The following is a 27,866-nucleotide window of genomic DNA, read 5'->3' on the forward strand; positions in this document are numbered from 1 at the left end:
GAAGGGAGACGTGGAAGCGCTTGGCCAACGCCAGGACGCGGGCGCCACCAGGCCCACCATGTTGTGTGAAGCGCCTGGGGGTCGCCGAGGTTTCGCGTTATCGGAGGGGATTCTCTCACAGTCTACAAAAAGGAATTCGGACAAAGATTCCCCTCGTCACCCAACTGCTCCCCCCAAAACAAACTGTCCTAGAGAAGCAGGAGCGCAGCCCCGGGCGGCGGCGACGCGGCGGCCAAGCCGGAGTAACCCAGGCCGCCGCTGAAGAGAAAGCGCGCCGGCTTTGCGCTCCCAGCGGCGCGAGGTTGCTGATAGGCGGGAACTAGCCGGGACGGGATGATGACGTCAAAAGGGGGCGGGACCTTGGACAGAGAAGAGACGACGGGAGGCCGTTTCGTCCCAGGTTCCCGGTAGCTCGCCGTGATCGTATAGTGGTTAGTACTCTGCGTTGTGGCCGCAGCAACCTCGGTTCGAATCCGAGTCACGGCATTGTGAGAACAATGGCACGGCAAGGGGCCAGTGTTTTGTCGATCTCCTCCATTTTTTTTTTTTCCCCCTTTCCTTAAATCCTAAATGGTTATTCTAGAAAATGGATCCCGTTCCCTTTTAACAGCTAAACGATCAAGTTTCTTTCCAACCGGACTACCGAAGGATTACTGGGTTACTAAAGCAACTGGGGCCGTTTCGGAGACGGAGCGCACACAGAAGAGACATCTTGCAGATTTCCACAAAAGCGTCCTGGCGTGGATTCCAGAATAAAGGGAAGAGGAGGCTCCGCCGAAGGAAGGCACCTTTAAGGTACCTCTTAAAAGCAGAATATGACCAAACTCCTTCGTGCAGTTAATATGCACGTTAAAAATGGGATGTCTGGAGATTAAAACAGCCAACTGGAGAGGGCGGGGGTGCGGGGTAGTGGAGAGGATGAATATGGTTGCAGTTTTATATGCATGTATGAAACCTGTTGGAATTGTTTCTGGGGGGGATTGTGGGGATAAAGGAGAGTGATAGAGGGGGTCGGTCGGTGGGGATATCTTGTATATGTTTGTGGAAATGTCACAATCCCCCTTGTACGAATAACATATGCTAATAAACATTTTAATATGAAATGATGCACGGTGTGGGGGGACAGGATAAGTTAATGTGCAAAGCTTGCAGCAAATCTTGACAAGGCAGTGTGGTAATTCCTCTTCATGAGCCTTCTTTATACAGCCCCCCACTGCCATAACGCCCACCGGCCCGCTGGGGGCCTAGTAGGCGCCCCTCAAGTACCTGTGGATTGAATGCAAGTAATTGGGGAGTGGGAACCCACATGGAGAGCCGAGAAATGAGCTAGAAGAGCATGTCGAATGTCCCCTCCCCAAAATCCCAGCAGTGAGGGAAATACATTCATCGTGTTCAGATTCCCCTCTGGCTGGGGACACGGAAGGAAGACACGCGGTGACTCGGGAGAGATGGAGGAGGTGAGCGAGGGGGGCCTGGGGTCAGAGCCTTCGGGGCTCAGAGCCATCGGGGAGTCCGAGAGGCAGCCAGAAACTGGGTGTCGGGGGAGAAGAGGATGGTGTGGGGAACGAGAGGCCTTCGTTGAGGTCGGTCCAGCTAGTGAGTCCAGTTCTGGGGGACGCCCGCCCTCGCTCCGCCAAGGCCTGTGGGGGTCACTGCTGCGGGAGATCAGCCATCAGAAGACCCCGACCCCCCCACACACACCCTGGGTGAGGATCGCCCCCTGCAGGCCTCTGGAAGCCCTCGAGCCCCCCTCCACCCCCAGAGGTCTCCTCCAAACTCCCACCCCAAACCCTGAGGATCACCATCACCACCCTCCGCCCCGCTCCCCCTCCCTTTCCCAACTCCATTATCCTCCTCCTCAGCTTCTCCGAAGGGGTTGGGGAAGGGGGAGGCAGGATGGGTGTGAAAGAAAGACCCAAAACAAAAACAACCCAGCCTACCGGCTAAGAGCGTAATGCGCAGGCGCAGCACCCAGCCTCCGTCAGGCTGAAGCCCCGCCCCTCGGGTGAGTCATGGGGCGACGTCACCAGTGGGCCGGCCTATGAGTGTTGAAGAGGACTTTTGCAGGGCTAGGCCTCCAGGTCCCCGGTAGCTCGCCGTGATCGTATAGTGGTTAGTACTCTGCGTTGTGGCCGCAGCAACCTCGGTTCGAATCCGAGTCACGGCATTGTGGGAACAATGGCACGGCAAGGGGTTCGCCTTCTTTTTTCTTCTTCCTCTGAGGAGAAGAAAAAAGATCGTCACCTCCTGTAATTCTTTTAATGCTCTGAATTCGGCTCCGGATCGGCCATTCTCCCTTACTCAAAGACAGGGTCTGAATCATCCGACGCCAGCACCACCGCGCTCCGCTGACCCTGTAGGGCTTTCTCCTCTCTTCCCCTTCCACACCCCCCACACCGCCGTCAGCCTTTTCATGAATTACTTAAAATCGTGTCGTCCATTTTAAAATACAGAATAATACGTACACGCGGTAGTCAAAAGGCTTTCTCGTTCCACCAATTATTGCCAGTTGCCCATGTATTGGCCCTGACAGTCCTTGTGCAAACGGATGTTTATGTACATATATGTAAATATATTTCCGTACTTCTTGCATAAAATATAGTCTTCTGCCCTCCCCCCCCCATACACCCTCCAGAATGATGTAATAGGAACAGAACTCGAGGTGACAGATTTTCCCTTGGGTAGGAAATACCCCTTTATGGGGAAAAGTACACACACACACACACACACACACACACACGCTGCGGGGGACAGTGGAGTGGTACAATATTAAAACGAATTCTTGATTGTATCCATGAACACCTTCGGGTGGGGGTGGTGAGCCTGAGTCCTTTTTCAAAGCAACACTGTTATTTGATTTTCAGGTTGGGAAATCAGGGAAGCAGCTTGAATTGGGAGTAGAGAAGAGGAAGCTGACTCCGCTGTCCAACTGGAAACCCGCCACTTACTTACTCACCTCCCCTGGCTTTTATGGTCAAAATCCAATTTTAAGTCACAAACCACCAAAGTGAGAAAATTCAAGTGGATTGTAATCGGGACTGACTGAGTCTTGTTTGTGTGTTAAGCACACAGCCTCTTCATAAATATTTAAACTCAAGGTTCGCTTGTTTATTTAGTTTTTTTTTCCTTCTTAGACACAGTCTCACTGTGTTACCAAGATTGGCTTCAAACTCATACACCTCCAGCTTCTGGGTGCTGGGATTACAATTATATACCAAAATGCCTGGTTCGGGGGAGTTTGGGTATTTTTTATTTATTTATTTATTTTATTTATTTTTAGCTTATTACATCAACTTCATTCCTGGAACCAACCTGTGTGAGTTAACAAACCCTCACATTGCCAACTGTTGTAGGAGTCAGATTCCTTCTTAAATGTACCAAAATGTCCTATTCAACAATGAGTTCTGGGTTGTCAAAGAGGATTCACTGTTTCCACCTGTTTAAGCCTTTGTTACAAATTAAACAAAGACACACCACACATACTTCTTTGGGGAGTTTTTTAGGCAGTCTATAAATGAGTGAAGTGGCCAGGTTTAATTTAGAAGTGCATATTAAGGTATGATATTTAAATAATGAATCATGTCATTTTCATATGAAATAGAGCTAGTCCATGAGTCCACCAAAAAAGAAAACACATTCCCATTTTCCTAGTAACATATAACTGTAGATCCTCCCTCTCCTCCTCCCTCTCTCTTCCCTCCCTTTCTTTTCTTTCCTTCCTTCTCCTATCTTTGACAAGGCTATGACCTGGAAAAATAAAAATATTTCATTTTCTTCTTTTTTTTTTTTTGGCCAGTCCTGGGGCTTGAAGTCAGGTCCTAAGCACTACCCTTTGGTTTTCTCAAGGCTCGTGTTCTACCACTTGAATCACAGCACCACTTCCAGCTTTTTTCTATGTATGTGGTACTGAGGAATCAAACCTGGGTTTTGTGCATGGTAGGCAAGCACTCTACCACGAACCCAAATTCCTGGCCACTCATTTTCTTGTTTACAGTAAGAAAGAGAACCAAAAAAATCCCCGAAATTTGGGGGTAATTGATTGCAGTAAAGAGATCATTACCTTTGTCCCCACTATGCCTGCTTCTCTTCCTCTGCTATGTTGGTTTCCATATCTGCCCCTTTGCTGTGTTTGTCTTCACCTCCTGGCTTGGAATGACTCTTCTTGGAAATCCTCCTACACAGCTCCAGTCTACCTTCTTCAAGAAGCCTGCACCTTGCTTGATCCCATTCCTCTGAGCAGTTACCACCTTATTCTAGACTACTTTTTAACCATGTGACACCTTTCCTTGTGACCATTTTTACAGAGTTTTGTTTGTCATTTGGTGGTCTAGATATATGAAGTCAGGGCCACTTCAGCCATGCTCCTATCCCTTTTTGTTTGTTTCAGTTACTTTTTCCGATAGGTTTTTGTTGGTTTTTTTTTTGCCTAGGGTGAGCTTCTGGACTTCCAACAGTGATTCTTCTGATCTCTGCTTCTCTTGTTGACTGAGATGCCAAGGGCCAACACGCCTGGCCTCACCATGTTACAGTTTGAAAATCTAGGTCATATTCGTCATCTCCCATAATCTCCACACATTTACCAACCATTTCCACAAAAGGATCAATGCTATTGAGAATCTTGCCCAAATATCTTACCAGAACCTACAGCTGTTCCCTCCTGGTCAGTGACCTTCCTATCCCTCCACATCTGGAGATTATCATGACCCTTATACACAGATTAACTGTACCATCCTTCAGATATGTCATTCTTTTGACCAGTTTTACACCATTTAATATCTTTAACCACACTTTTAAGAACATGTATTCATTACTTTCTCCACCAGACTTCATGAACCAGGTTCAGAGTCCTACGACTCAATGTGTATTTGGGGTCCAATAGCATCTGTATCATCCGAGAGTCTGTCAAAACCATGACTTCTGGGACTGCACTCCAGCTAGATCTGCAGAAATCATATCCGCAATTTAACAAGACTCCCAGGAGACATGTGTTCACAGGACAGTTTACAAGCATTGTCCTAGATACATAACACAGTAGAATTTGCCCACAGCAGGAATTTAATATTTTGAGACAGGGCCTTGGGTATTATAGAAATTGCTTCCTCCCTCCATACACCTTCCCCCACCACCTCCTTCTCTTCCAGTTTGAACTCCTATGGTAGGGTAAGATGATGAATGCCTGAAGTCCCAGAGCACCCAGGAGGCTAAGGCAGGAAGATGGGAAATTCAAGGCCAGCCTGGGCTAAAGAGTTCCCACTGAGACCTGCCCAGTTGAGCCAAAGGAACTGGCCTTATTTCCAAGACAAAAAATGCTGAGCGCTTGAGCATCAGAGCCTCGGGAGGAGAAGCGGTTGTGATAGACAAGACTGGAACTGCTTCTAGACTTGATTTATTGACTTGTCTGTTTCCATTCTGTCACTAACATGATTGACAACGACACCCAGGACGTGGCTTAAAGAGATTTCTGCGAGTGTGTGCAATGCCTGGAGGGGCTGGGTGGGCCTGTTCTGGGCAGGTGCGCCTGTGGTGGGAGATATTTGTGGAAGAGTTGTTTGCTCGCAAAGGGGGGGGGCACGTGGAAACGACACGGGAAGAGTGGGTACCTCTGGGGAGTTGATTACATGTGATGCGGGAAGGGTTGGCCTGGACTGGGCCGGCTGGCAGTGGGGCTGGAGGAGGTAGGTGGGGCTCTCAAGACCGGGGCAGTCCTCTTTCCTCGCCCAAAATTACAACAAAAAAAACATCATTTTCCGTTGGGGTGAGGGGAGGGAGGGAAAGGAAAGACTGAATGCTCCCACGTTGTGGAGGGCGGGCTGGGGGACCCCCCCCCCCCCTTTTCAGTGTCTCGCACCTGCTGGGAGCTGGGGAAGGGAAAGGGATGAGAATGGATGCATTCCCCCCCCACACACACCCTCAGGTGACACGTGCACCGTAGCTCCGGAGTTGCATCCTCAGCCCCCGGGGAACCCCGCTTCATCCACCCCAGGCTATGAGAAGATACCAGCTCCGCACCTCTGGCGAGGCGCGAGGTCGACCCTCGAGAGACAGCAGAGCCCCGCCCCTCTCTTGTTACTGCAGGGCCCCGCCCCATCCCTCCCGAGGCCCCGCCCCGCCCTCCCAGGCCACGCCCCTCCCACGGCGTCGCGGCCCCGCCCCCTCCCGTCGCCCGCCGAGGCCACGCCCCCGCCGGGCTCCCGCGCTCCCCTCGCCCCAGTCCCGCCGGCCCCATGCTTCTGAGCGGAGCTCCTCCGGCGGGCTCCGGCCCGGGGCCGCGGGCACAGGGGGGAGCTGGGGGCGGCCCCGGAGGATCCCGCCGTGGTGCCGGAGGTGCCGGGGCCGGCCCGGGAGGGGGTGGCAGTGGTGGAGTAGCCAAGTGGCTCCGGGAACACCTGGGCTTCCGCGGGGGCGGGGGAGGCGGCGGAGGTGGGGGCAAGCCGGCGCCCCCGGAGCCCGACTACCGCCCCCCTGCGCCCGGCCCGGCCGCGCCCCCCGCGCCGCCGCCGGACATCCTGGCCGCCTACAGGCTGCAGCGGGAGCGCGACTTTGAAGACCCTTACTCCGGAGGGTCGTCGGGCTCCACCGCCCTGGCCGCCCCCTCGGCCCCGGGACCCGCGCCGCCGCCGCGCCACGGCTCGCCCCCACACCGCCTCATACGGGTCGAGACCCCCGGGCCCCCGGCGCCCCCTCCCGAGGAGCGGATCTCCGGGCCCCAGGCCGGCAGCGACAGGGTGAGTGCAGCGCGGGGCGCCGATGGTCCGCAGAGGAGGTGCCGGGGGAGGGGGGGGACACGGGGGTGGGGGACAAAGGTGGCGCCTGGCCGGCCCCCGGGCCTCGGGCCGTCACGGCTTTGGATGGACACGCGCTCACTTCCCTGACCCCGGGGCTCCAAGTCTTAGGTCACCTTTTGTTCAGGTTAAATCGGAGACGAATAGGAGCCCCAAACTCTGCTCCGGTCCCAGGACTGGTGACCTTCCTCTTCCTGATTGCTTCTGCAGCACCCAGCTTCCCCTCCCCCCGTGACCCAGCCTGGTCTAACGGGAATTGGGAAGCATACTCCCACCCCTCACCCCTGCAACCCTTTCAGAGCTACAGCTTCTCTGCTCTTTGATCTCTGACCCTTCCCCCCCAGGGTTGAATCTGCACAAAGCTTTCCCCTCCTCCTTTCCCTTATACCTATCCTCTTTCCCTCCCCCTCCTCCTCCTCCTCCACCTCCTCCTTCTCTTCCTCCTCCTCCTCCTCCTCTTCCTCCTCCTGCCCACGCATCCTTGCAGGTACTGCAGCCCCCCAAAAGAAGGTGAAGGCTAGGGTTTCTGTAGTCACAGCAAGGGCTGACCTTGGCCTTACCCCCCCCTCCCAGTGTGGCACTGTAATGGGGTGAGCTGTTCTCAGGATTCCAGCTTGGGCACTGTGTACCTCTTGCCGAGGAAGCTGACTGTACTGGGGGTAGTCTGCTACATCAGGCCCACTCATTCCTTGTCCCTATCGCCTCCTCAGAACAAAGTATGCTCACAGTTGCTGCTCAGAACCTGTTGCCTAGATAGGGCTAAGCAGCAGAACCCAATTCCCCCTGTCCTCTAAGGCCTGGTCCATTCTCAGAGAGGCTATATAGTCTTTCATGGCTCTTCATGGGGCAGAGAGGACAGCAGACATGTCACTGTGCTCCAGGATAGCTCCTTTCCCTCAGAGACCCTCCTCCCTGACAGCTGAAAGCCATTCCCAGGCCTCCCTAGCCCTAAGTCCTAGGTCAGTGACTGAGCTACACTGGCCCCTGTTTTTCTTCTTCACTCCCTGGGAGCTCAGCTCTGGATCTTTGGGCCCCTTTCCTATGCAGAAGAGGACATTTTATTTTTTTATTTTTGGAGAGCAAAGTTGCTGTCTGAATCAGAGGATTCTAGAACAGAGGATTTTAGTGGAGAGACATTCTGCCCACTTCTGGATGAGAGAGATGTGTCAAGGTCAGAGAGAAGCCTCAGGAATGTGAGTAATTTTTCCCATAGTTCCTGCTGTGAAGCATGGCTGCCCATTGTGGGCCAGGATCCTTAGTGTGTCCCTGGCTGTGCTGTTTCCTTCCTAATTGTCCTCGAGGCCGCGTGGCTCTGTGTGGCTCTGTGATATGTGTTGGTGGTGTAGCATTGAGGCCTGGGAGTAACTAGGCCTTGTTCTCTCCACTGATCAATCAATCTCCTCTAACCGCTAGCTCTTGGCACATGGCCCTAAACTGTGTTGGGCCCTTTTCCTCTCTGTAAGTGGGTAAGAATGACCTAACAGGCTCCTCACCAAGCTGTGGTTTCCTCTGGGATAAGGACGGTATCCTCCTCATGTGTGTGTTGCCCAAGTGTCTGACACAATTCTTGGCATATATATGTCCTGAATGGTGACAGCCCACTACCAGGGTAGCATGAGGGTCATCCTTTCTTTCCACATTTTTTTCCCAGAGGACTCAAGAAAGGTGCTGCACCCACTCAAAGCATTCAGACGGACTCTTAAAGTCTCTTCTTTACTGAGAGCACTTTTGCCTCCACCTTTGTCAGCTGGAGAGGCAGGAATGACATCCAGTAGGCTCTTCCAGGAGCTACACACACAATGTGTACTTTCTTCAGTGAATCTGATGAGAAGAATCCAGAATGCTATCTTGAGCTGGCCCAAGGGCAAGGACACTGTTCCATGGGCCCTAAGTGTTGCAAGGGCTTCCCAGTTACTTAGAGTGAGCAACTTCCTCTCGGAAAAACCCAGAGTGCCTGAATCCTTATCATAAACAACTGCCTAAGCCTCGCTTGGGCCTAATGAGTGACACACTGGCTTAGGGTTCACGTAGGTGCTGTTCCTGAATAGTGAGCTTCCTTGCCCTGCCCCCGCCTAACTGGTGTTTTGTACCCTATGGCTGCTGTATTCTCTTTCTCGGATCTTCAAGGCCCCATGGTTTGTTGAGTTGGGGTTTCTTCCTGAAGTGAGATGGAAAAGACTGGCGACCAGCGTGGGCCTGCTGCCGTCCTGCTTCTCTCCTTCTTCTAGTGGCTATGCTGGGACAGGGAGAGATGTCAGAACCTCTGAGATAGGCCAGGTCAGGAAGTTGGATGAAAGGTGTGGTGGTGCTTCTGTGATGAGCTTGAGAGACTGAGGGGGAAAGGAATCCATTAAGTGTAGAAGCAAGGGAGAATGGGGTCCTGAACAGGACCCTGAGAGGCCTAGCAGGGTACGAGACCATTAGCCTTCTCCTCACCCAGGTCTCTGGCTGTCAGCCCACCCTAAGCCTCATTGCTGTAACTGGCTGGAGAGCAAGGCTGGCTGGCCATCTGGGCAGGCCTGGCAGGGCAGGTGTGGGAGCAGCAGGAGCAGCACCCTGAAATGGGCAGGCAGGGCTCACCAGATGGCCCCAGAAAGAGCTCCCTCTGGCGCTGGGCACTTATCCCACTTCCCAGGCTGTGCTCTGGCAGAGGGGCCAGAGAACTGGGCAGTCCTTTTGATTTGCTTACTTTTCTCCAACCTTTAACCGGAAAAACTTGCTCTAATTAGGGAAGAGGATGGATATGGGAATGGGCCCCTGATTGGATGAAACTTTGAACTGCCTGGGACCATCTGTACAGTGTGCCTTTGGCTTCCTTCATGCCAAGATGATGGGGGGAGTATCCATGGAGAGTTACATGGATAACAAGATATAGTGAAACCAGAGTTTTGGTTCCCGGCGTTCTTCCATCTCAGGAAATGGTGTGCAGGGTCATTCCTATTTTTCTGGGGAAGGCACACAGTTCTCAGATTCTAACAGGAATTGATAGCTCCCAAAATAAAGAATTAAGTACTCATGCCTGATCTCCATGTAGACTTGGGTCTTCCAGAGTAAACAAACCAGTGGTAGGAAGAGTAAAAGGATCTGGAGTTGAGCAAGACATTCTTTCCCTGAGATTAAGAGGGTGGGTTTGGGCTGCCAATTGTGGAACCATCGCTTATCCAGTGATCACTCAGTATTGGGTGTTCTAAGTACTGAGTGTAGGCAGCATCTAGAAGACCTGGTCTTTGCCTTTTTTGAGTTTCTGTACTTGAATTTTCTCCCCACTGAATCTGAAGGTTTGATCTGCTTATCTTGCAGTCATTCTCTGTTAGAGATACCGACGTCGTGGGGAAGGATAAGGAAAGTAAAGAGAGGGGTCCAGGTTAAGGGACTTCGGGAAAATGGTTAGATGCCTTAGCCCTTTGTGGCCATCTATGATACCTCTGGTGTTTCAAGGTCAGCTGAGGCTTATGTCCACTAGGGAATTGTAAGGCTAGCCTGTCTACCTATGCCAGTGCCACCCTACTCATTGTCTGGAAGACACCTGTGCTTTATAGCCTCCGCCAGTGAGTAAATTAGTCACACCTCAGTCCTGGCAGCCTTGGATCTTGGGATCAGCAAATAGCTGGGATCCTGTTGATCATGGATGGCTAAGCTTGTTTGGCTAAATAGGGCCCCTGCTTTGGAGGGGTACCGCTGTGTACTTCCTCATCCCAGAACCAGCATGCTGTTATGTGGAGAGCACCGGTGAGACCCCCCCGCCTCCAACTTCTGCATAGTGGGAGCTCCTGGGTACTCCTCAGAAAACCTTAAAGATTTGATCTTTTCATCCTTACTAATATAAGTGACTGACATTTTCTAAGCACTTGCTTCATAACTGATATCATTTGAAAGCAGCGGGTATGTGTTAGAACAGATAACGTGTACAACAACCCTGAAAGGCCGATTCTGTACCTGGGTTACTTGTGGATGAAATGAAACACAGGAATGTTAAAACAGTGTTGCATGGTTTATAGCCCTGCAGCCTGACTCGGCTGAGACCATGGTCTGTCTCTCAGTACCAAACACCAGGGAGGCTCTTAGAAAAGGAAATCAGGGCCTTGTTTTGTGCTGAATTCACAATTTCCTGAATGATGTGACCTCTCTGGCCATGCGATCTTGTGGTGGTCACAGATGCACAGAAGGGTCTTGTTAAGGTTAGCGGCGGCAGCGGCTTGTCTGATGTGTGAGTGTTTTGCAAGCCTTGCATTGCTCTTGTAATTAGAAAAGGAAAAACAATGAATTCGTTTTATGTTGAAAGAGTTTCCCAGGCAGATAAAATTGGCATCCCAGAATGTAGAAACAGTAGGCAACAAAAACTTGGCTTTCAGGAAAATTAAGTAGTGTTACCTTTTTCCAAATTAGTTGTTTGATAGGTTTTCAGTAACAAAGGGTTTCTGGGGTTAAACGCTTTAGAGAAAACAAAATAGTTTAATTTTGTTAAAGAAATGTGTTCAGGTTTATTTACTACATGAATTCTAAGTGCGGAGAATTGATTGAGCCTGAGGTCTTGACAGGCTAGACAGGAGCTCTATCATTAAACTATATTGCGAGTCCCTAAAATAAATTCCAAGTTACAAGTAAAGGAGGGAAGATGCAGTATTTGTCATATTTATTAAAAAAAAAAAAAAAAAAAAACAGTGCCCAAATGCTGACAGTCAGGAGATGAGGTTTCTGCTGTTCTGTGCTGTCAGTCTGTGCTCTGGTCATGTGTCAGTACTGTGACACCTTAATTACCTGAATCGAAAAGATTATGATATTAAATGTTGAGCACGCATGCTGGGCCAGCCTTTGGAATAAGAACTTGTCCAATTTCATTTTCCTCTTTTCTGCCCTCACCTACAATGACGGTTTAAACAGCCAGGGACTTCTCGACTTCAAATGTAACCTTAAAGAAGTGGAGGAGCTGATGTGGTGGCACAAGCCTATAATCCCAGCCCTAGGGAGACAGACAGGAAGGTCATGCAGCTGATGCCAGCTTGGCTAAATTGGGAGACACCGGTTCAAAATTCAAACACACACATTATAGAGTTTGGGGACCTTGTAGAGCCAGCATCCTGCCATGGCTGTCCCTCTAGCTCTGCCTTGGGTTCACATCCTTTGGAGTCCAGGGGGTATGGTCAGGAATATGTTGTTTGATCCAACTGCAGAATGGATGGCCAAACCAAACCAGATGGTGGGTCTGCTAGCTAACCTGGGAGAGGCGTGGGCAGGAAGGAGATTCAGAGTCTGACAGCTGATCTGGGAGGGGCAATGCCAAGCTGAACAGATGAGAATCAAGGGCCTGGAGTCAGCCTACTAAGTTGCATGAGGGAGGGAAAGCACGGGGTCTCCTGAGCAGCAGCTCCTTTACCTACTTGTTCAGAAGTATGCCAGCATTTCAGTAGATTCTGGATGACCAGTAGACATGCCGAAATACCAGCCCTGTGTTTGAAGCCTTTCCTGAAGTCCCTTGGCTGGCAGTTCTTCCCATTTGCCTTTGAGCTAGAGGTTTTGGTCCCAGTTCAAATATAGGTTCTCCTGTGAGCCTGCTCCTGTCACCCCTGCTGATCAGTCAGAAGTCGGACTGACCAGAGATCTGAACACTGGCAGGGGCACAGGACACATCAGGGGGGGATCAAGGGACCACAAACTACACAGCATGTTGTGTAAGAAGCCCACAAGGACAGCTTGCTTGACCCCACTGAGCAATGGGGATCTAGAAGTACCGAGAGTGGAAGCCTGGGTACTGACTGCTTATCCCCATACCCAGGGTAGCCACCTGTCCTGCCAAACCTAGTGTCTCTAAGCTGCTCCTGTCATAGATCCTAGGGGTGCCCCAGCCCAGGGCCAGGACTTCCTGGAGCAGGGTGTGGAGCCAGGAGTGGAACAGAGGAGCCATTGAGCTACCCACAAGAGCTGCCACCTGGTTGCCCCATGGGCACTGCTGACTGGCGCTGGGAAAGTCCATGACAGCTTGGGATGGGCTGTGGCTCCAGGCACAGACCCAGAACTCCAGAGAGGAATACACTCTGTGTGGCTCTCACCAGACCCGGTGAGGAGGGGCGAAGGGGCTCTGTTGGAGCAGGGACTTGGAAAGAGCGGTAGGGGGGCATGGACTAGGAGTGTCTCTTCACCCCTATGAGCAGCTTCTGGGAACACAGACTCACTTGGGGAGACTAAGTCCCCCTTTACCAGTCTACCCCCCCGGATCACGCTTCCGCTACTGAATAAACTGTCCACTTTCCTGTTTTCTATGAACAGATTTAACATAATCACTGGGTATTTAGCAGTAAACATGTGTCCTGCCCTCAGGAAGCGTTGTCTGAAGGAGATGCTCAGTAAAATAAGCATTTATCACACAAGGTGATCCTAGGCCAGCCCACAGGCCCCTCATAGGCCTAGGGGTGGGAGAAGGTGTGCAGAGGGGTTCCAGAAGGGCTTTCTGAAGAAAGAGAAGAATGAGCAAGGATTGGCCAGTCCTGGAGAAACAGGAAAGTGACCCAGAGAAAAGAAAGGGGCTAGGAGTTTGGCCTAGTGATAGAGTGCTTGCCTAGCATGCACCAAGATTCCATTCCTCGGTACCACATACATAGAAAAAACTGGAAGTGGTGCTGAGGCTCAAGTGATAGAGCTCCTAGCCTTGAGAAAGTCCAGGGACAGTGCTCAGGCCCCGAGCTCAAGCCTGGGACTGGGAGAGAGAGAGAGAGAGAGAGAGAGAGAGAGAGAGAGAGAGAGAGAGAGAGAGAGAGGGAGGGAGGGAGGGAGGGAGGGAGGGAGGGAGGGAGGGAGAGAGAGAGAGAGAGAGAGAGAGAGAGAGAGCGCGCGCGCGCAAGCGCACGCAAAGAATACAGTCTTCAGAGAACATTAGAACATTTTTCTAGGATGGGCAGAGAAAAACAAAGGAAAAGCAGAACTTGAAGTTGCTTTGTGCTTTTTCTCAAAGCACTGGAAAGCTGATGTAAAATGTAATGTGTCTGGGGAGTGCGACACCGTTGAGTGTGACTGCATGTGACTGCAGGAGACTGGGTGCTGACAGGCAGAATTCCCAGCAGCAGGCAGGCTCCACAGCCCCCTTGGTTTAGGAGTAAGGATATGGATGCCATCGGCCTGGGTAAGATCAGTGTGTGCAGAGGGGAGGGGGGAAGTAAGTGAGTATATTTCTTTTTCTCTGCTTCCTGGAAGAAAAGAAAAGAAGAAAACCAGGTGTGAAGAGAAAGAAAGAGGTGGTGATGGAGTAGACACATTTTTCTAGTGCCTACTGCATGCCAGAGAGCTCCAGACTAGTAGACGGTGTTACAGATGGGGTGGCATGAGATGGTAGTTGTGCCACAGCAGGCAGAGAGATGTAAAGAGGGTGGGAAAGGAGCTGAAAGGCTGAAGGGAGCCACAAGAATGTGCTTCAGAGGTTGTTAGAGGCCAACAGGGGTTCAAGGAACATATGCTGAAGGGACTCTTCTGTTCCTCTGTCCATGTCTTTCTTTTGTAGCCCGTGTTGGCCCCAAACTCTCAGTCCTCCTGCCTCAGCTCTCCTGAGCTCTGGGATTATAGACATGAGCCACCATGCCTGCTGTTCCTTTACTGTGAGGGGGGAGGGTCCCTTTTCCCAAATCCTCTCACGTGTGAAGCAAGAGTGGTCACCCCCACAGCTTTCCAAGGCCAAGGTTCAGAGTTGAGTGTGGGGAAAGGCAGGAGTGAGCTGTCCTCACACCACAGTCGCCGAGCCACTCCCCCGCCCCACCTCCTCATGGTGTTGGAGCTCCAGGATGCTGGCGGCTCTGGGTGGGTTGGGTTGGGTTGGTCTCCACCTCACTCCAGCCCCCAGGAAAAAAACAAAACAACCAAAAAAACAGGGCCTAGTTGGAGAAAGGCTCTATTGTCCTCAGTGGGTGCCCCGCCTTGAGCACCTTGGGTGCCTCTGCAAGATGGGAAGTAAGGACAGAGGGGTGGCTGTGAGCCACTTGCGTGGGAGAGACCAGCAGCCTGGGACACAGAGGACTCAAGAAAGACCTTTCCTGTCCTTGTCCTCTGGAAGCCATGGGGATTTCAACAGGGTCTCAAAGCTACCCAAAATCATGTTTCTGCCTGGTCAGCCAAGACACCCACTGGTAACGGGTTGACGGGCCTTTGCCCAATTCTGAGTCCCCCACTTAAGCAAAGTGGTCTTGGGGCCTCACGTTTCTATAGATGGGGAAAGCGATGCCCATATGGCAAGGACTCTGAGTGGGTCAAACATCAGACTGTGACCAAGTGAGTGCGCAACAGTGTTCCTTCCTGGAAGCTCAGCAACCGCTTGTTTGTTCTGCGTCCAGAAGAGCAGTGGTAGCATGGAGCACGGCAATCTCCAAGTCCCCCCACCATTCTCTGCTTGCTGCTTAAACTCTCCTGACACTTTAGTAACCACTCCTCTGAATTAATTCCTGCTTCTGAACCACCACCTGGTGTAGACACTTGTTCTTCTTGGACAATAAGACCCTACAGTAGCCTCTTTCTGGCTGTTTAGCCTAGCATATGGACATGAGACACAACATGTGCAGACAAGAGAGATGTACCGCTTTGGCAGCCAGCTATAATTGGGGGACTCTGCAAAAGAAGAGCCATCATAATCTGGTCCCCATCCAAGCTCCAGAGCCCACCCTTGGGTAGTTAGCTGGGCTCTGAGTCATAGCTTACCCGGGACTCTGGTTCCTGTGATCAGTCAGGGAAAGATCAGAGCTGTCTGAAACCTGCTGTCTTTGCTTCCTTCCACAGTTGGCAATCCTAGAAGATTATGCAGATCCGTTTGATGTTCAGGAGACTGGTGAAGCCTTATCAGGAGCTCCAGGGGTCCCGGAGAAGGTCCCTGAAAATGATGGCTACATGGAACCCTATGAGGCCCAGAAGATGATGGCTGGTAAGTGATAAGTGCAGAGGAGATAGTCCCTGGGGCACAGACTCTGCAGAACAGACTCTGGGACTCATAAGCCTAAGAACTTTTTTCTTGCAGAAATATGCCAGAGAAGATAACCACTGCATTTAAGATAGTCATTTTGGAGAAGGAACAGAGAGACTCATTGAGACTTGAAGCTTCAAAGGAGGACATACAATTTAAGGTCAGCAGAAAGAAGCATTTGAGGTAGTTAAGAACAGCAAGGTAGAAGCACAGGCTAGAGACCAAGGATCCCCAAAAGAAGAGTCACTTGCTCTGGGAAAGAGTGATGAAGTTCAGATCATCTTGTGCTAAAGCACAACAGATTTGTGCCAATTAGAAATAGGACTAGAAACGTACATAAAAACATAGGGACCATGAAGAAATAGTTCAGAATTAAGGAGAAATGAAAAGGAGTTGCCCTTGGGGATCAGAAGCCAAAAGAAGATCAGGGAAAGAGTCCAGACTGACAGTGATCAGAGAGAAGGACAAGAGTTGGTAAGTGGAAACCAAAGCCCACCACAGGCTGAAAGGAATGATGTTAACGGTAGTCATACTTGAGAGCTGAGATGAGCAGGCCCAAGAGGCGCAGGGAAGCACTCAGAAAATTGCAATGAAGGATTTGGACTTGCTCCAAAAGGGGAAGTGGAATCATTATGAATTCTTAGGCAAGAAAGACTCAGAATTAATGTGACATTTTAAGAGGCTGGAAGAACCACACGTCAGAAAGTTGAGTGAGCAGGCTTTTGTGGAAATTGTCGGGGGTCTTACGGAGACAATGGTTAAAGACCTCTTTCTTCCTCTCCTGAACTTGGAAATAACTGAGACATAAGATTAAGGAAACAAATGGAGATTAAAATGCCAACTCTTGTTACTGATGGAGAATATTTCTTCATTATGTCACTACAGTGGGTGACAGAATTGAACTTGCCCTCTTAAGGCTTTGGCAATTCAGGGACGCTATGGGTCTCTGTGTGGGGGCAGCCCATTCACTGCATAGAAGAGAAAGAACTAGAATTGTTTTGTTTCTGCCAGAAGGCAGAGCCGAAAAAGAATATGAGCACTTGCTAGGCCAGCCAGTAGGTTGCTCTTCCCCTATGGCAGAGATAGGCCACAGGCCATAGGGCAGAGAGCCCTGATGACTTTTATTCTATTGAGTTCTGGAAATGTGAGTCTGTGCTCTAGAGGATTGCTTTGACAGTAATCCAGATATGGAGACATGAAGGTAACAAATGAAGTTAGGACCAAGTCCAAAGAGAACAATGAAATGCTTGGAAATGGAACAGAGTGAGAAAGTTGTCACCATTTAGGTCAGGGGGTATTGTTCTATGAGTGCCCTGCAATTAAATATGGAATCTTTGAGGGCAAATTGTTTTCGGGAGAGTAGATCTATGACTTTTTCCCCCATTCATACTTTTCTTTTTCTTTCTTTTTTCTTTTTCTTTGGCGGTTGTGGGGCTTGAACTCTGGGCTGGGCACTGTCCCTGAGCTCTTCAGCTCAAGGCTACCCCATAAGCTATGTCACCACTTCTGGTTTTCTAGTGGTTAATTGGAGATAAGAGTCTCAAGGACTTTAGTACCCGGGCTGGCTTTGAAGGCGATCCTCAGATCTCAGCCTCCCAAGTAGCTAGGATTATAGGACTGAGCCACCACACCCAATGTCATTTTAATTAATTAATTTATTTTTTTGCCAGTCCTGGGGCTTAAACTCAGGGCCTGTGCACTTTTTGCTCAAGGCTAATGCTCTGCCACTTGAGCCACAGCACCACTTCCAGCTTTTTCTGCGTATATGGTACTCAGGAATGGAACTCAGGGCTTCATGCATGCTAGGTGAGCACTCTACCACTGGGCTATGCTCCCATCCCCCCAGTCATATTTTTTTTATTAGTATATATATCATTTTACCAGATTTGCTTTGGGTCAGTGATTACTCAAAAGCAAATCACTCACTATAAAAGAAGGTAGTGGGGCTGGGAGTTTGGCCTAGTGGTAGAGTGCTTGCCTACCGTGCACGAAGACCCGGATTCAATTCCTCGGCACCACATACATAGAAAAAAAAACAACCAGAAGTGGTGCTGAGGCTCAAGTGGTAGAGCTCTAGCCTTGAGAAAGTGCAAGGACAGTGCTCAGGCCCTGAGCTCAAGCCCAGGACTGGCAAAAAAAAAAAAAAAAAGAAGGTAGTGAGTCTGAAACAATGTGTTGACATCTTTATTTATGGCCATGGGAACAGGGCTAGAGGTAGAGATGCTATGGATGATTAGGAAACAGAGGAGAAGAGTGATGAGAGAGAAGACAGTACATGAAAGTGACTTGTCAAAAGTAGGTTTCAAGAAGTGAGTGGCTCAAGTAGTAGAGCTCTGGCCTTGAGGAAAGCCCAAGACAGTGCTCAGGCCCTGAGTTCAAGCACCAGGACTGGCAAAAAAAAAAAAAACCAAAAAACAAATGAGTGGTCAACAGTGTCTGAGCAATGAAGATTTCCTAATTGTGAAATGATATCATGGGAATGAATGAACCTAAGTGGAAGGTAAATGATAGGTAGGTAGGTTCATACATACATACATACATACATAGATGGATGATGTGTAGATTGATTGATAGATTAGGACAAGGAGATAGATGAAGGGGGAGGATGTGCCTCAGTTTTCCTAACTTCAACTTCGGCTTCTTTGCTTTTGTTGGTCATCATGGAATCCTTTGTCTATCTTTCCCTTTGTCACTTGTCTGTTCCTACCTTCCTTTTCACTGTTAAGAGTCCTAGAAGTGTTGTTAGGATTTAGGATGTGTGGCTGCAGAGTTCCTCCTGGAGCCAGAGTAGCTCCTTTGAAGGAGTCATGGCTTATGGTAAAAGAAGGCTTCCAAAGGTGGGGGCCAGCCAGGTAGCTAGGGCTTAGCTCATACCTTTCCCTCTCTTGCCCTGGTAGAGATCCGGGGCTCTAAGGAGATGACAGCTCAGCCCTTGCCCTTGTATGACACGCCCTATGAGCCAGAGGAGGAGGAGGGAGCCTCCCCAGAAGGTGAGGGGTCCCCATGGCCCCGAGAGTCCCGCCTGCCTGAGGATGATGAGAGGCCCCCCGAAGAATATGACCAACCTTGGGAGTGGAAGAAGGAGCGGATTTCCAAAGCCTTTGCAGGTGAGTCTGGGTGAAGAACGGTAGTTGATCCCAGGAATCTGGAGACTCTGAGGCAGGACAGTGAGTTCCATAGCACAGAGAATGGGGGGTGCAGTCATAGCTCTGTCTGCATGCCAGGGAATAGTGGGCAGGGGAGAATGGGGAGGCACTTCCCCTGCATTGTCACCTCTCAGAAACCAAGAAGTCTGGGCTGCTTCCATCTTTGGGAAGCTGGGTGTATTTAAAAAATAATAAAGAAATTCCAATACGAAATTTTGAAACTTGTGGCCTGTGTTAAACATGTATAACAAAAGATGCGGTGGAAATAGCTGTGTGTGTAACCTGAATTCAGGGCTGTGTCTCCCAGCTGCAGTCCCTGCCAGACTATGGCTGGCTGTCCCCAGGGGCATTTCTGAAAGGAATCCCAATTGCTGAATAAAGATCAGGTTTCTTCTGTCCTAACCAGACTGTCTCTCCCAGACCCACCCACAATGGAAAAGTACCTTAGCACTCTGAGGTGGGTGAAGAAACAAGGGCTGCTTGTTGAGAGAGATCATCACTCCCATCATTCAAGGTTTCAGTCCTGAATCCTGAGGACTTAAATGCCCCCCACTTGGGCTTAGTGGGTAGGAGGGAGGCTTCTCCTACAGCTGACCCAACTCTCCACTTTGCCTTCCCCACCTTGGACAGCCAGACAGGGGAACCTCAGGTTTCTGACTGGCTTCCAGTAAAGCGAGTACCATTGAGGATGGGCCGTTTATCTCCAGAAGTTTCCTTGGAGAATCAATACTGTTTGGATTGCTTAATGGGAAAATCTATGTTCATCATTAGAAAACCTCATTAGCAGTCCTGTGGCCACTGTGGTAGCATCACTCTTCTCAGGATCCAGGGCAAGATTCAATTTCAGAACAACCCATCTGCCTCAAACCTGAGTGTTCCTGACAACCTGAGGCTCTGTGCCATTCTCACTGCCCATCCCAGCGTGGGGACCTGAGTGTGATTCTGGGAAAAGGGGGGATAACTCCTACTCCTACTTTTCTACCTGTCCTGATCTCTTTAGACCCTAGAGGGTTGTGAGAGAGCAAAGGAAGAGAGGGGATCCATGGGCTGGCCAAGCAAAACACAAAGCCCTGCTGGACCCAGCCCTCCCCCCATGCTTTAACCAAGCTAGACTGGTATGGTCAGTAGTTGACTGCACTCTGAAAGTCCTGCTGCTTTCTCCAGAAGCTCTCTTCGCCTCTGCTTCAGCCCCTCCTCTTTCCTGGCTCTGGGTTTTGGTATCTCTACTTCTGCCTCTGTCTGTCTACCTCTGTCACTTGTCTGTCTTTCTCTTCTCCCTTTGCTACTGGCTCCAGTTGACATAAAGGTCATCAAAGACCTACCTTGGCCTCCGCCTGTGGGACAGCTGGACAGCAGCCCTTCCCTGCCAGATGGGGACAGGGACATCTCCGGTCCAGCCTCATCCCTCCCTGAGTCCAGCCTGGAGGACAGCAGCGGTGGGTCCTGTGGGGGTTTCTGACCAGCATGACATGTCCTTTCACTCATGAGGCTTGGGTTGGGGACGCTCAAAGGTGGAGAAGGGTTTGGAGAACCCAGGAAGAATCAGTCCCTCTTGTCATGGAGAGAGAAGGAAGAGACAACATGCACACGGAGCATGTTGGGAAAGGTAACGCCCCAAGGGAGGCGTTATGTCCTCACCAGGCCGAAGAAGTCCACTGTTTTAAATTCACTTTAGGTAGATCTTGGTCTAACAGTGCAGGTACTCCAGTGTGTGGTGGGGGTGGGGGGGCAGGAGGAGTGCGGGTGGACGGGGAGGGGAAGAGGGGTGCTGGTACACAATAAGGTCTGATCCTGGTTATCTGGTGACCTAAGGAAAGAGAGGGATACCCAATTCGTCCATGTTCACTCAACTTTACCCAGACTGGGCACTCAGGTGTGGATGGGGGGACATCCATGTGTGTGAGCATGTTTGTACCTGTGTGCCTGAGAGGGTTTGTCACCTGTGCACAGGGTACTTGAGGGAAGTCGCTCACTGGGGTTTGGCCCACCCCCGTGCCAGCTCAGCTATCAGGCTGCTCTGGCCTGGGAGGGCAGAGCCACTTCCCTGGGCTTCTGTGGATGTGGGGGGAGGGGAGCCCATGGGCAGCGACCTTGGGCGGGCTGGGCGGGCTGTCTGGCGGCTTTAGGCAGGATTAGCCTGTCAGGATGGCACCAAGGGGAATCGGATAATTGTTCTCAGATCAATAAGTCATTTCTACAGAATGGCTTGGCAGGGTGATTTGGAGAACGGTAATGAACTCTGAGGAGGAGAAAGAAACAATATTATCAGGCCTGAAGCCACCCCGAGGGGGATGGGAGAAGGGAAGGCCGGCAGCCGCTCCTGAGGGAGCCACTTAAGTGGTTTCTAGTGTTGCTCTCCTCCCTTCCCTCTCACAGGGATGGGAGGCCAGCCTGGCCCTGGAAGCTGAGCCCTACCCCCACCCCACCAGGGATGGGCCCAGGATTGCATCCTTACAATCAGGTCGGTGAGCTTGCACTGCCTTCGCAGAACATGCACTGGACTTGGGGAGCTGGAGGAAATAGTTAGGGCGCTGGTTATTCAATAGCATGCCAACTTCAGCGTCCTCAGAATCTGTGACCCCTATGTTCCCTACAGCCCAGTTTGAAGGATCTGAGAAGAGCTGCCTATCGCCTGGCCAGGAGGAGAAGGGGCGATTACCTCCCCGACTTTCTGCAGGGAACCCCAAGTCAGCCAAGCCCCTAAGCGCAGAGCCCAGCAGTCCCCTGGGCGAGTGGACAGACCCAGCGTTGCCGCTGGAAAACCAGGTGTGAGTGTCTGTCCAGCCGGGAACACTCCCTCCCCTTTTTCCCTTTTTGCTACTGGCTTCCCAGCAAGGAACACCCAGAATGGGGGGGGGCCTGGATGATGAGGGACCCAGCAGAGATGCCCCCCACCTTCCTCTCATCCTCAGCTGGTACCACGGGGCCATCAGCCGAACAGACGCCGAGAATCTGCTCCGGCTGTGCAAAGAAGCCAGTTACCTGGTGCGAAACAGTGAGACCAGCAAGAATGACTTCTCCCTGTCCCTCAAGTGAGTAGGATCAGCCATGGCTGAAGGGAACAGTGGGCAAGGCAGGAAGGGATTTCCGTATCCCTGTCATGCCCCGTTATGCTGGGAAGCATCCCATCCCTTGTGAATGACTTGTGACTCCACAGAAGTCACTGAGGCACCTGAGATTCAGCCTCCCTCCCCTCCAAGAAAGAGGCAGTAGAGCTTCCGTGTCCAGCTCAGAAGCATTCTGTCATTCACTGAATGGCCGGGGGCTCCCCCTTATCTCATTTAAGCCTTACAATATGGAGTAATAGTGTCCACTTTATAAGGAAGAATGAAATGATACCCTGTCAAGTGCTTAGCAAATAGCACCAGGCTAAGTGCTTATTAACAAATTATATTATCATCTTTTTTTTTGCGGGGGGGTAGGGGTTGGTTTTTGGTTTTTTTTTTGCCAGTCCTGGGGACTGAACTTGGGGCCTGACCAATATCCTTGGGCTTTCCTCAAGGGTAATGCTCTACCACTTGAGCTTCCAGCTTTTTTATGTATGTGTTACTGAGGAATTGAACCTGGGTCTTCTTGCATGATAAGCAAGCACTGTACCACTAGGCCAAACTCCCGGCCCCATTAACATCTTTTTATGGAAGTCCAAGATATTCTAGAAGTTGACAAGGAGAGAGGAGCTTTGCCTGAGGGAATCTACGGGGATGAAATGGTGTGCCTGGGTCCTGGGAAGAGGGCAAAACAGTGGACACAAAGCCATTTCCCTTTGCTCTGAGGAACTCTGGGGCGGCGGGGAGCGGGGGAGTAGAGGACAGGGAAGAGGTCTGAGCTTTAAAGGCCGAGATGGCCAGAGCTCTCCTTGGAGCAGATCCACAGTCCTCAGCCTCTTATCCATTCCTAGCAGAATGACCACCCGTTCTCTTGGCAACCAGAAGTTCTGCCTGGTAGAGTTCTGTACCCCACAAAAGGCAGGCTGGAGTGGAGTATCCATTTACCTCCACACATCACCACTAGAACTCTTAAGTACTTCCTGCCACATTGGTTGGGGGCATTAAATACCACTATCAGTCCCCTCCTCTAAAACAAATGTGGGCCTGCTAGACCACATTATTTGAGAGAGGAGTATTCAACTTTAAGGAAACAGACAAAGCACCAACCTATAATTAGGTAACCTGAAGTCTACTCTTGGGTTTGATAAAGCTAGCTGTGTGACCAGAGGCAAACGATTTAACTTTTCTGAGCCTCAGTTTCTCTCTTTGCACAATGAGTTGATAGTTATCACTTAGATTTCTTCTGCCTATTCTCCTAGACTAGCAAACTGAATTATAAAAGCATAGGAATATTTTGAAAAGATTAGTTTGTCAGAAATTTGATTTAAACATTGTAGTTAAAATTCATGGAACATACCTAGAAGCATACATACCACATCCAAATCGACTACCATCCTGCCAGATCTCTCCTCACCCCCAACAGTCCTTAGCCTTGAACTCGGGGCCTGAGCATTGTCCCTGAACTTTTGCTCAAGGATAGCATTCTACTACCTGAGCCACAGTGCCAGTTGTGGAATTTTCTGCTTATGTGGTACTGAGGAACTCACTGCTCCCCAGGGCTTCGTGCATGCTACGCAAGCACTCTACACTCTGCCACATTTCCCAGCTCTCTTATACGCATACTGGAGATTCACGGAAGTTTTGACTTGTCCAAGATCACTAGCTAATAAAGGACCCATGCCAATCGTGGTAGCACATAGTCTTAGTTACTGTAGAAGCTAGGGTTAGAGGATCCCTTAAAGCCTAGGAATTTTAGCCTGGGCAACATAGCCAGATCCTATTTGAAAACACAAGGAGTGAGCAAGAGAGAGAATATGATAGAATACAGACAGGGAGGAAGAGGGAGGAATGGAGGGAGAGATACAAACAATAGAGACAATACATTCACATGTAAAGTCCTCAGATCCAGATCCAGCCTGACAACAAGAACCACACTGTTCAGTTGCAGGACTCCACCCCTTTCTGGGGGCAATGCCTGTGGCCCCATGTTGCCAGTGCAAGGGGAGATGCCAGGGGTCTGGCTCCCTGTAGTGGAACTGAGCAGGCCTTGCCTTAGATGGCCTGATCTGGCCTGGCCAGCAGCTTCTGTCTGCTAGGGCCTCGTTTGCATATAAATGGCTTCTCTGAAATACAATTATGGTTTCTCTTCTCTCCCTAATGGAAGGGCTTTCACTGGTAATTAAACAGCTTCCTCAAAGAGCTTTGCCAGCCCTAGCCCTGTGGTCCAGCTGGTCCCACCCAGCCCCTTGAGGATTTGGCAGGGACCTTGCCATTTCATAATGGACTCTTGGGACTAGTCCCAGGGCTTGAACAGCACTACCACTCTCTCCTCAGTAGCTCAGTAACGCAAATGGAGGCTGTGTGCTCAGACCCTTGGTTGCCCTTCTTGGCTAATTCTGTCCCTTGACAAGAAAGTCTAATGTGCAGTTTGGGGAAGGACAGTTTTCCCAGTTGGACTGTGGGGAAAGGATCAGTTTCAAACTGGGAAAAGGTGACCAAAGGTGGGGCCCACACTGCTTCCCATAGCTTTCGTCCTGGGCCTTGGCATGGGGCTGGTAAGGGAGGGTGGCAGCTCACTGCTTCAGCGCTTACTCATGTTGCCATGGGCCCATGGACCTGTATGGTCATTGTCAGCCCCAGACCTACAGGTGGCCCCATGCCTTCATCACACCCAGCTCTGGGTCCCTCAGCCTTCTCAGTAGGCTAGTAGGCTCCTAATGAGGCATCTGAGTGGGGGAGGCAGGGGTTAGAATTAGAGGCCTGTGGATGTCTTCTGTCCCTTTCTTCCCTTCAGTCTCCCCCACTCACTCAGTGCCTAGTGAAGGGCATCCAGGCAGCGCTTTCTTTGTACCCAGGCAGGGGAGGCAGGAGGAGAGGTTTGCCAGCCTCACCTCTCAGAAAGAAGGGACTGTGCTCAAGAAAGCTCCTCACGGGTCCTATTTTTGTACACGTCCCTAATCCCTGCCCTGTCTCCAGTGGTCTTGGGCCAACAAGAGAAAAGTCAAGCTTCAGAGTCCCTCCAAACATTTCCCCCTTGCCTGACGGCTTCAGATGAGGGGGCCTGGCAGACCAAGCCTGAGGTGGTTTGGATAAATGTTCTTGCTGGGGGAGTTTTACCCCCTTGCTTTCTCTGTAAGGGGCAAGGAGCTGGCGAGAGCCGGGTATCATGTTCCGCTAATGCTGATTTCTTAGGTTATTGCAGGGAGATAGATGGGGGCCGTGGGGCAGCTGGTTCTCCCTGAGGAAGGAAACAGAGCTGCAGCTTCAAAAAAATGATGTCATTCTGAGCAGAAGAGCTGCGTGGATGAACTGAGGGTTTGGCCCAAGGCCCAGATAGCAAGAGAGTTAAAGGGGTGTCCCAGGGGCAGCCAAACATTCTCAGATTTGAGGTTGGTGGGGGTGGCGGGGGGGGGGCTTCCAGATCAACTTGTTTTCTGTCTCTCTTTGCAAGAGAGACAGCCCCAGTGACGTAGCTATCCTATTTGTCCACACACCCTCGGGCCAAGGGCATGTGTGGCTTCACGTGAGTCACCCAGAGTCCCTCATCCAGGCTTGACGGGCAGAGGTGCTGATGCTCCCCTTTCTACCTGCACACACCCTGTACACTCAGTGTATACACACTGTTTCTTGGCACACCCAGTGTCCTTGCCACAAAGCCAGTGTCTCATGCTACTACTCATACTTCTCTCTGGACCGACCTCCATCTCTTTTACACACACACACACACACACACACACACACACACACACACACACACCCTCAGCTTCAGAGCCACCACAGTTGTTGGTCAGGTGGGGAGGTTACAGGATGGCGAGGTGTTGGCTGGGGAGATCTCTCCACCCCGAACTCACCAGTGTCTCTTCCTCGTCTCAGGAGCAGTCAGGGCTTCATGCACATGAAGCTGTCCCGGACCAAGGAGCATAAGTATGTGCTGGGCCAGAACAGCCCACCCTTCAGCAGCGTGCCTGAGATCGTGCACCACTATGCCAGCCGCAAACTGCCCATTAAGGGGGCCGAACACATGTCCCTTCTCTACCCCGTGGCCATCCGGACTCTGTAAGATGGGAAGCCAGGACACCGTGACAGACCTGGACCCAGCCCTGTCACCTGGCTGAGGGGCTATGGTTCTTCATCAGGCCAACTTTTCTTCCCCTTTACCCTGGGATCTAGTAGATGTTGGAGACTCCTTAATTTATTCTCAAGGGGAAGGGCTACTGGGGCCTTGGAGTTAGAAGGTGTCTGGAGCCCAGGGATAGAGAAAAGTCTGGAGAGACAGGAGATAGCTCCTGGAGGAAGCAGACTCCAGAACGGTGGATCTCCTAGAAGTTCACAACTGGCAGCTGCAATCCCCAACTGACCCTCGGTAAGAGGTGGGCATCTTCACCACCACCCTCCCTACTGGGTCAGCATGGGGTGATCGAAGGCCCCCACCATAGCCAACCCACCTCTAAATTGCTGGTGGGCTTTCTCCCAGCCTGTTTGCAGGGGTGTGGGGAAGGCAGAAGCCTGGGATGGAGATTGGAGTGGGGGTGCCTGTTGGATGGATTGAAGAGGAAGATCCCCCACTCAGGCTAAGGGATCTTGCTGCAGTCCCCGGGCTGCCCAGGCTCTCGGCCAGAGGCAATAAATAAATCTGATCCTGCCTGGCTGTGCAGCTTTCTTTCCTCAGGCACCGCCCCTGAACTGAATGGGGGCGGAAGGGGGGGAGAGGGAGCAGGGAGTGGGAAGCCAGCTCAGTTTCTTGTTTGTAAATCAGCTCTTGAGCAGACACAGGCATCTATGTAGTTCTTTTCTTTGATGGGATGTCAAAACATTGCCCGCCTTCCTCCCCCTTCTCCCCTCCCCTAGTACTGAAGACACCACCTCCCCCCACCCTCACTGGCCACGTGGCTCCCCTTTCTTGCTCATGGCTCCCCTAGAGCTCGACCAATTTCTTGCCAACGGCCATTTGTCTGGGAGGAGCACAGACAAAGAGGCAGCACGCCAGACAGAGGGAAGGAGGGGCGGGGGAGGCCTCAATCGTTTAGGCTACTGCACCTACCCCCGCCACTGATGGATGGGTTGGTATGATAGAGACTTGGTGGGGGTTGGGGGGAAGCCAGAACACAAAGCTCTAAATGCGGGTACTGGCTGCATGCACACACGCCCCCTTGTGGTGACTCCCCTAACCATGCGCCCAGGGCGCCAGGCCACCCACATCTGGCCACCGCTGGAGCCCACTGACATGCCTGTGGGCTCACCCCCAGGAATACCCATTGGGTCTCTCAGCAGAGCAGTGCTTCTGGCCAAAGGATCTGCCCTCCCTCCTCTTCTCTCAGAGAGAGTGTGTGGAGGGTGGGGCGGGGGGGGGGAGGGAAACAAAACAAAAACCTACCTTGACTGGGTAATCTGAGGACCTTTGCCATAACCCAAATGTGCAACGCTCAAGTATGGTGTGAATAACAGGACTTGAGGAGTTCCTCCTTCGATGTCAGTTTTCTTGAAATTGGTATGGGATGAGACAATTGTAGAAATTCCCCATTAGTGTTTCAGAAATTCCCTTTTAGTGGGTTGCTTGTCTTGGTGAACTCATCCAGCCATTTTTTGCTTATGAGAGAATAGGCTTAAAGAAGTTAAGTGATAGGCACATACTTGGCTGTCACATCATTATCGAGAGATGACCAGCTCGCAGAGAAGAGCTGGGAGTAGCTAAGGCCCCCTAAGAAGCTAGGTCAACTTGGCTCCTTGGCGGCTCTGTTCTGTACCCATCCTTCATTTCTGCCTAGCCTTTCTCCTCCTGAGTCTCCCACTCTTTCCCCACCCCCTTGCCCCCATTACTGTTTCTCTTCCCTTCCTGATCAGGTGTCAGAGGCCTCACATTAATCATCCTGTGAGGCTGTTTGAGAAAGGGTTCCCTTGGGAGGAGAAAGGGTCTCTAGCTGGGGCATTTGACCTTAGGCAGATTGCCTGATTCAGTGAA

General features: G+C 51.1%; 1 protein-coding gene and 3 non-coding genes across 7 annotated transcripts; 3 read left to right on the top strand and 1 right to left on the bottom strand.

The window, feature by feature from the left end:
* Positions 1–266: 266 nt before the first annotated feature.
* Shf (Src homology 2 domain containing F) lies at positions 267–26,549 on the top strand. Of its 4 annotated transcripts, XM_090318430.1 has the most exons (8): positions 267–431; positions 611–795; positions 15,534–15,675; positions 18,612–18,821; positions 20,156–20,296; positions 21,457–21,628; positions 21,773–21,892; positions 25,781–26,549. In XM_090318430.1, the coding sequence occupies exons 3-8, from the start codon at positions 15,642–15,644 to the stop codon at positions 25,965–25,967; spliced, it is 864 nt and encodes a 287-aa protein (XP_090174556.1). In that variant the 5' UTR covers positions 267–431; positions 611–795; positions 15,534–15,641; the 3' UTR covers positions 25,968–26,549. The 4 variants fall into 4 exon arrangements, with proteins under 4 accessions (XP_090174556.1, XP_090174555.1, XP_090174553.1 ...); XM_090318429.1 differs by lacking the exon at positions 267–431 and having other exon boundaries at positions 438–795; XM_090318427.1 differs by lacking the exons at positions 267–431; positions 611–795 and adding an exon at positions 6,217–6,725.
* On the top strand, positions 415–486 carry Trnah-gug (transfer RNA histidin (anticodon GUG)). Its single transcript has one exon. It is a non-coding gene; the product is annotated as a tRNA-His (tRNA).
* Positions 2,096–2,167, top strand: Trnah-gug (transfer RNA histidin (anticodon GUG)). Its single transcript has one exon. It is a non-coding gene; the product is annotated as a tRNA-His (tRNA).
* On the bottom strand, positions 3,358–3,484 carry LOC150046543 (small nucleolar RNA SNORA40). The gene has a single exon (XR_016532665.1). It is a non-coding gene; the product is annotated as a small nucleolar RNA SNORA40 (small nucleolar RNA).
* Positions 26,550–27,866: the final 1,317 nt, after the last annotated feature.

Source organism: Megascapheus bottae, chromosome 25 (genome assembly GCF_031878675.1).
Source record: "Megascapheus bottae isolate mThoBot1 chromosome 25, mThoBot2.hap1, whole genome shotgun sequence".
Lineage (NCBI taxonomy): Eukaryota > Metazoa > Chordata > Mammalia > Rodentia > Geomyidae > Megascapheus > Megascapheus bottae.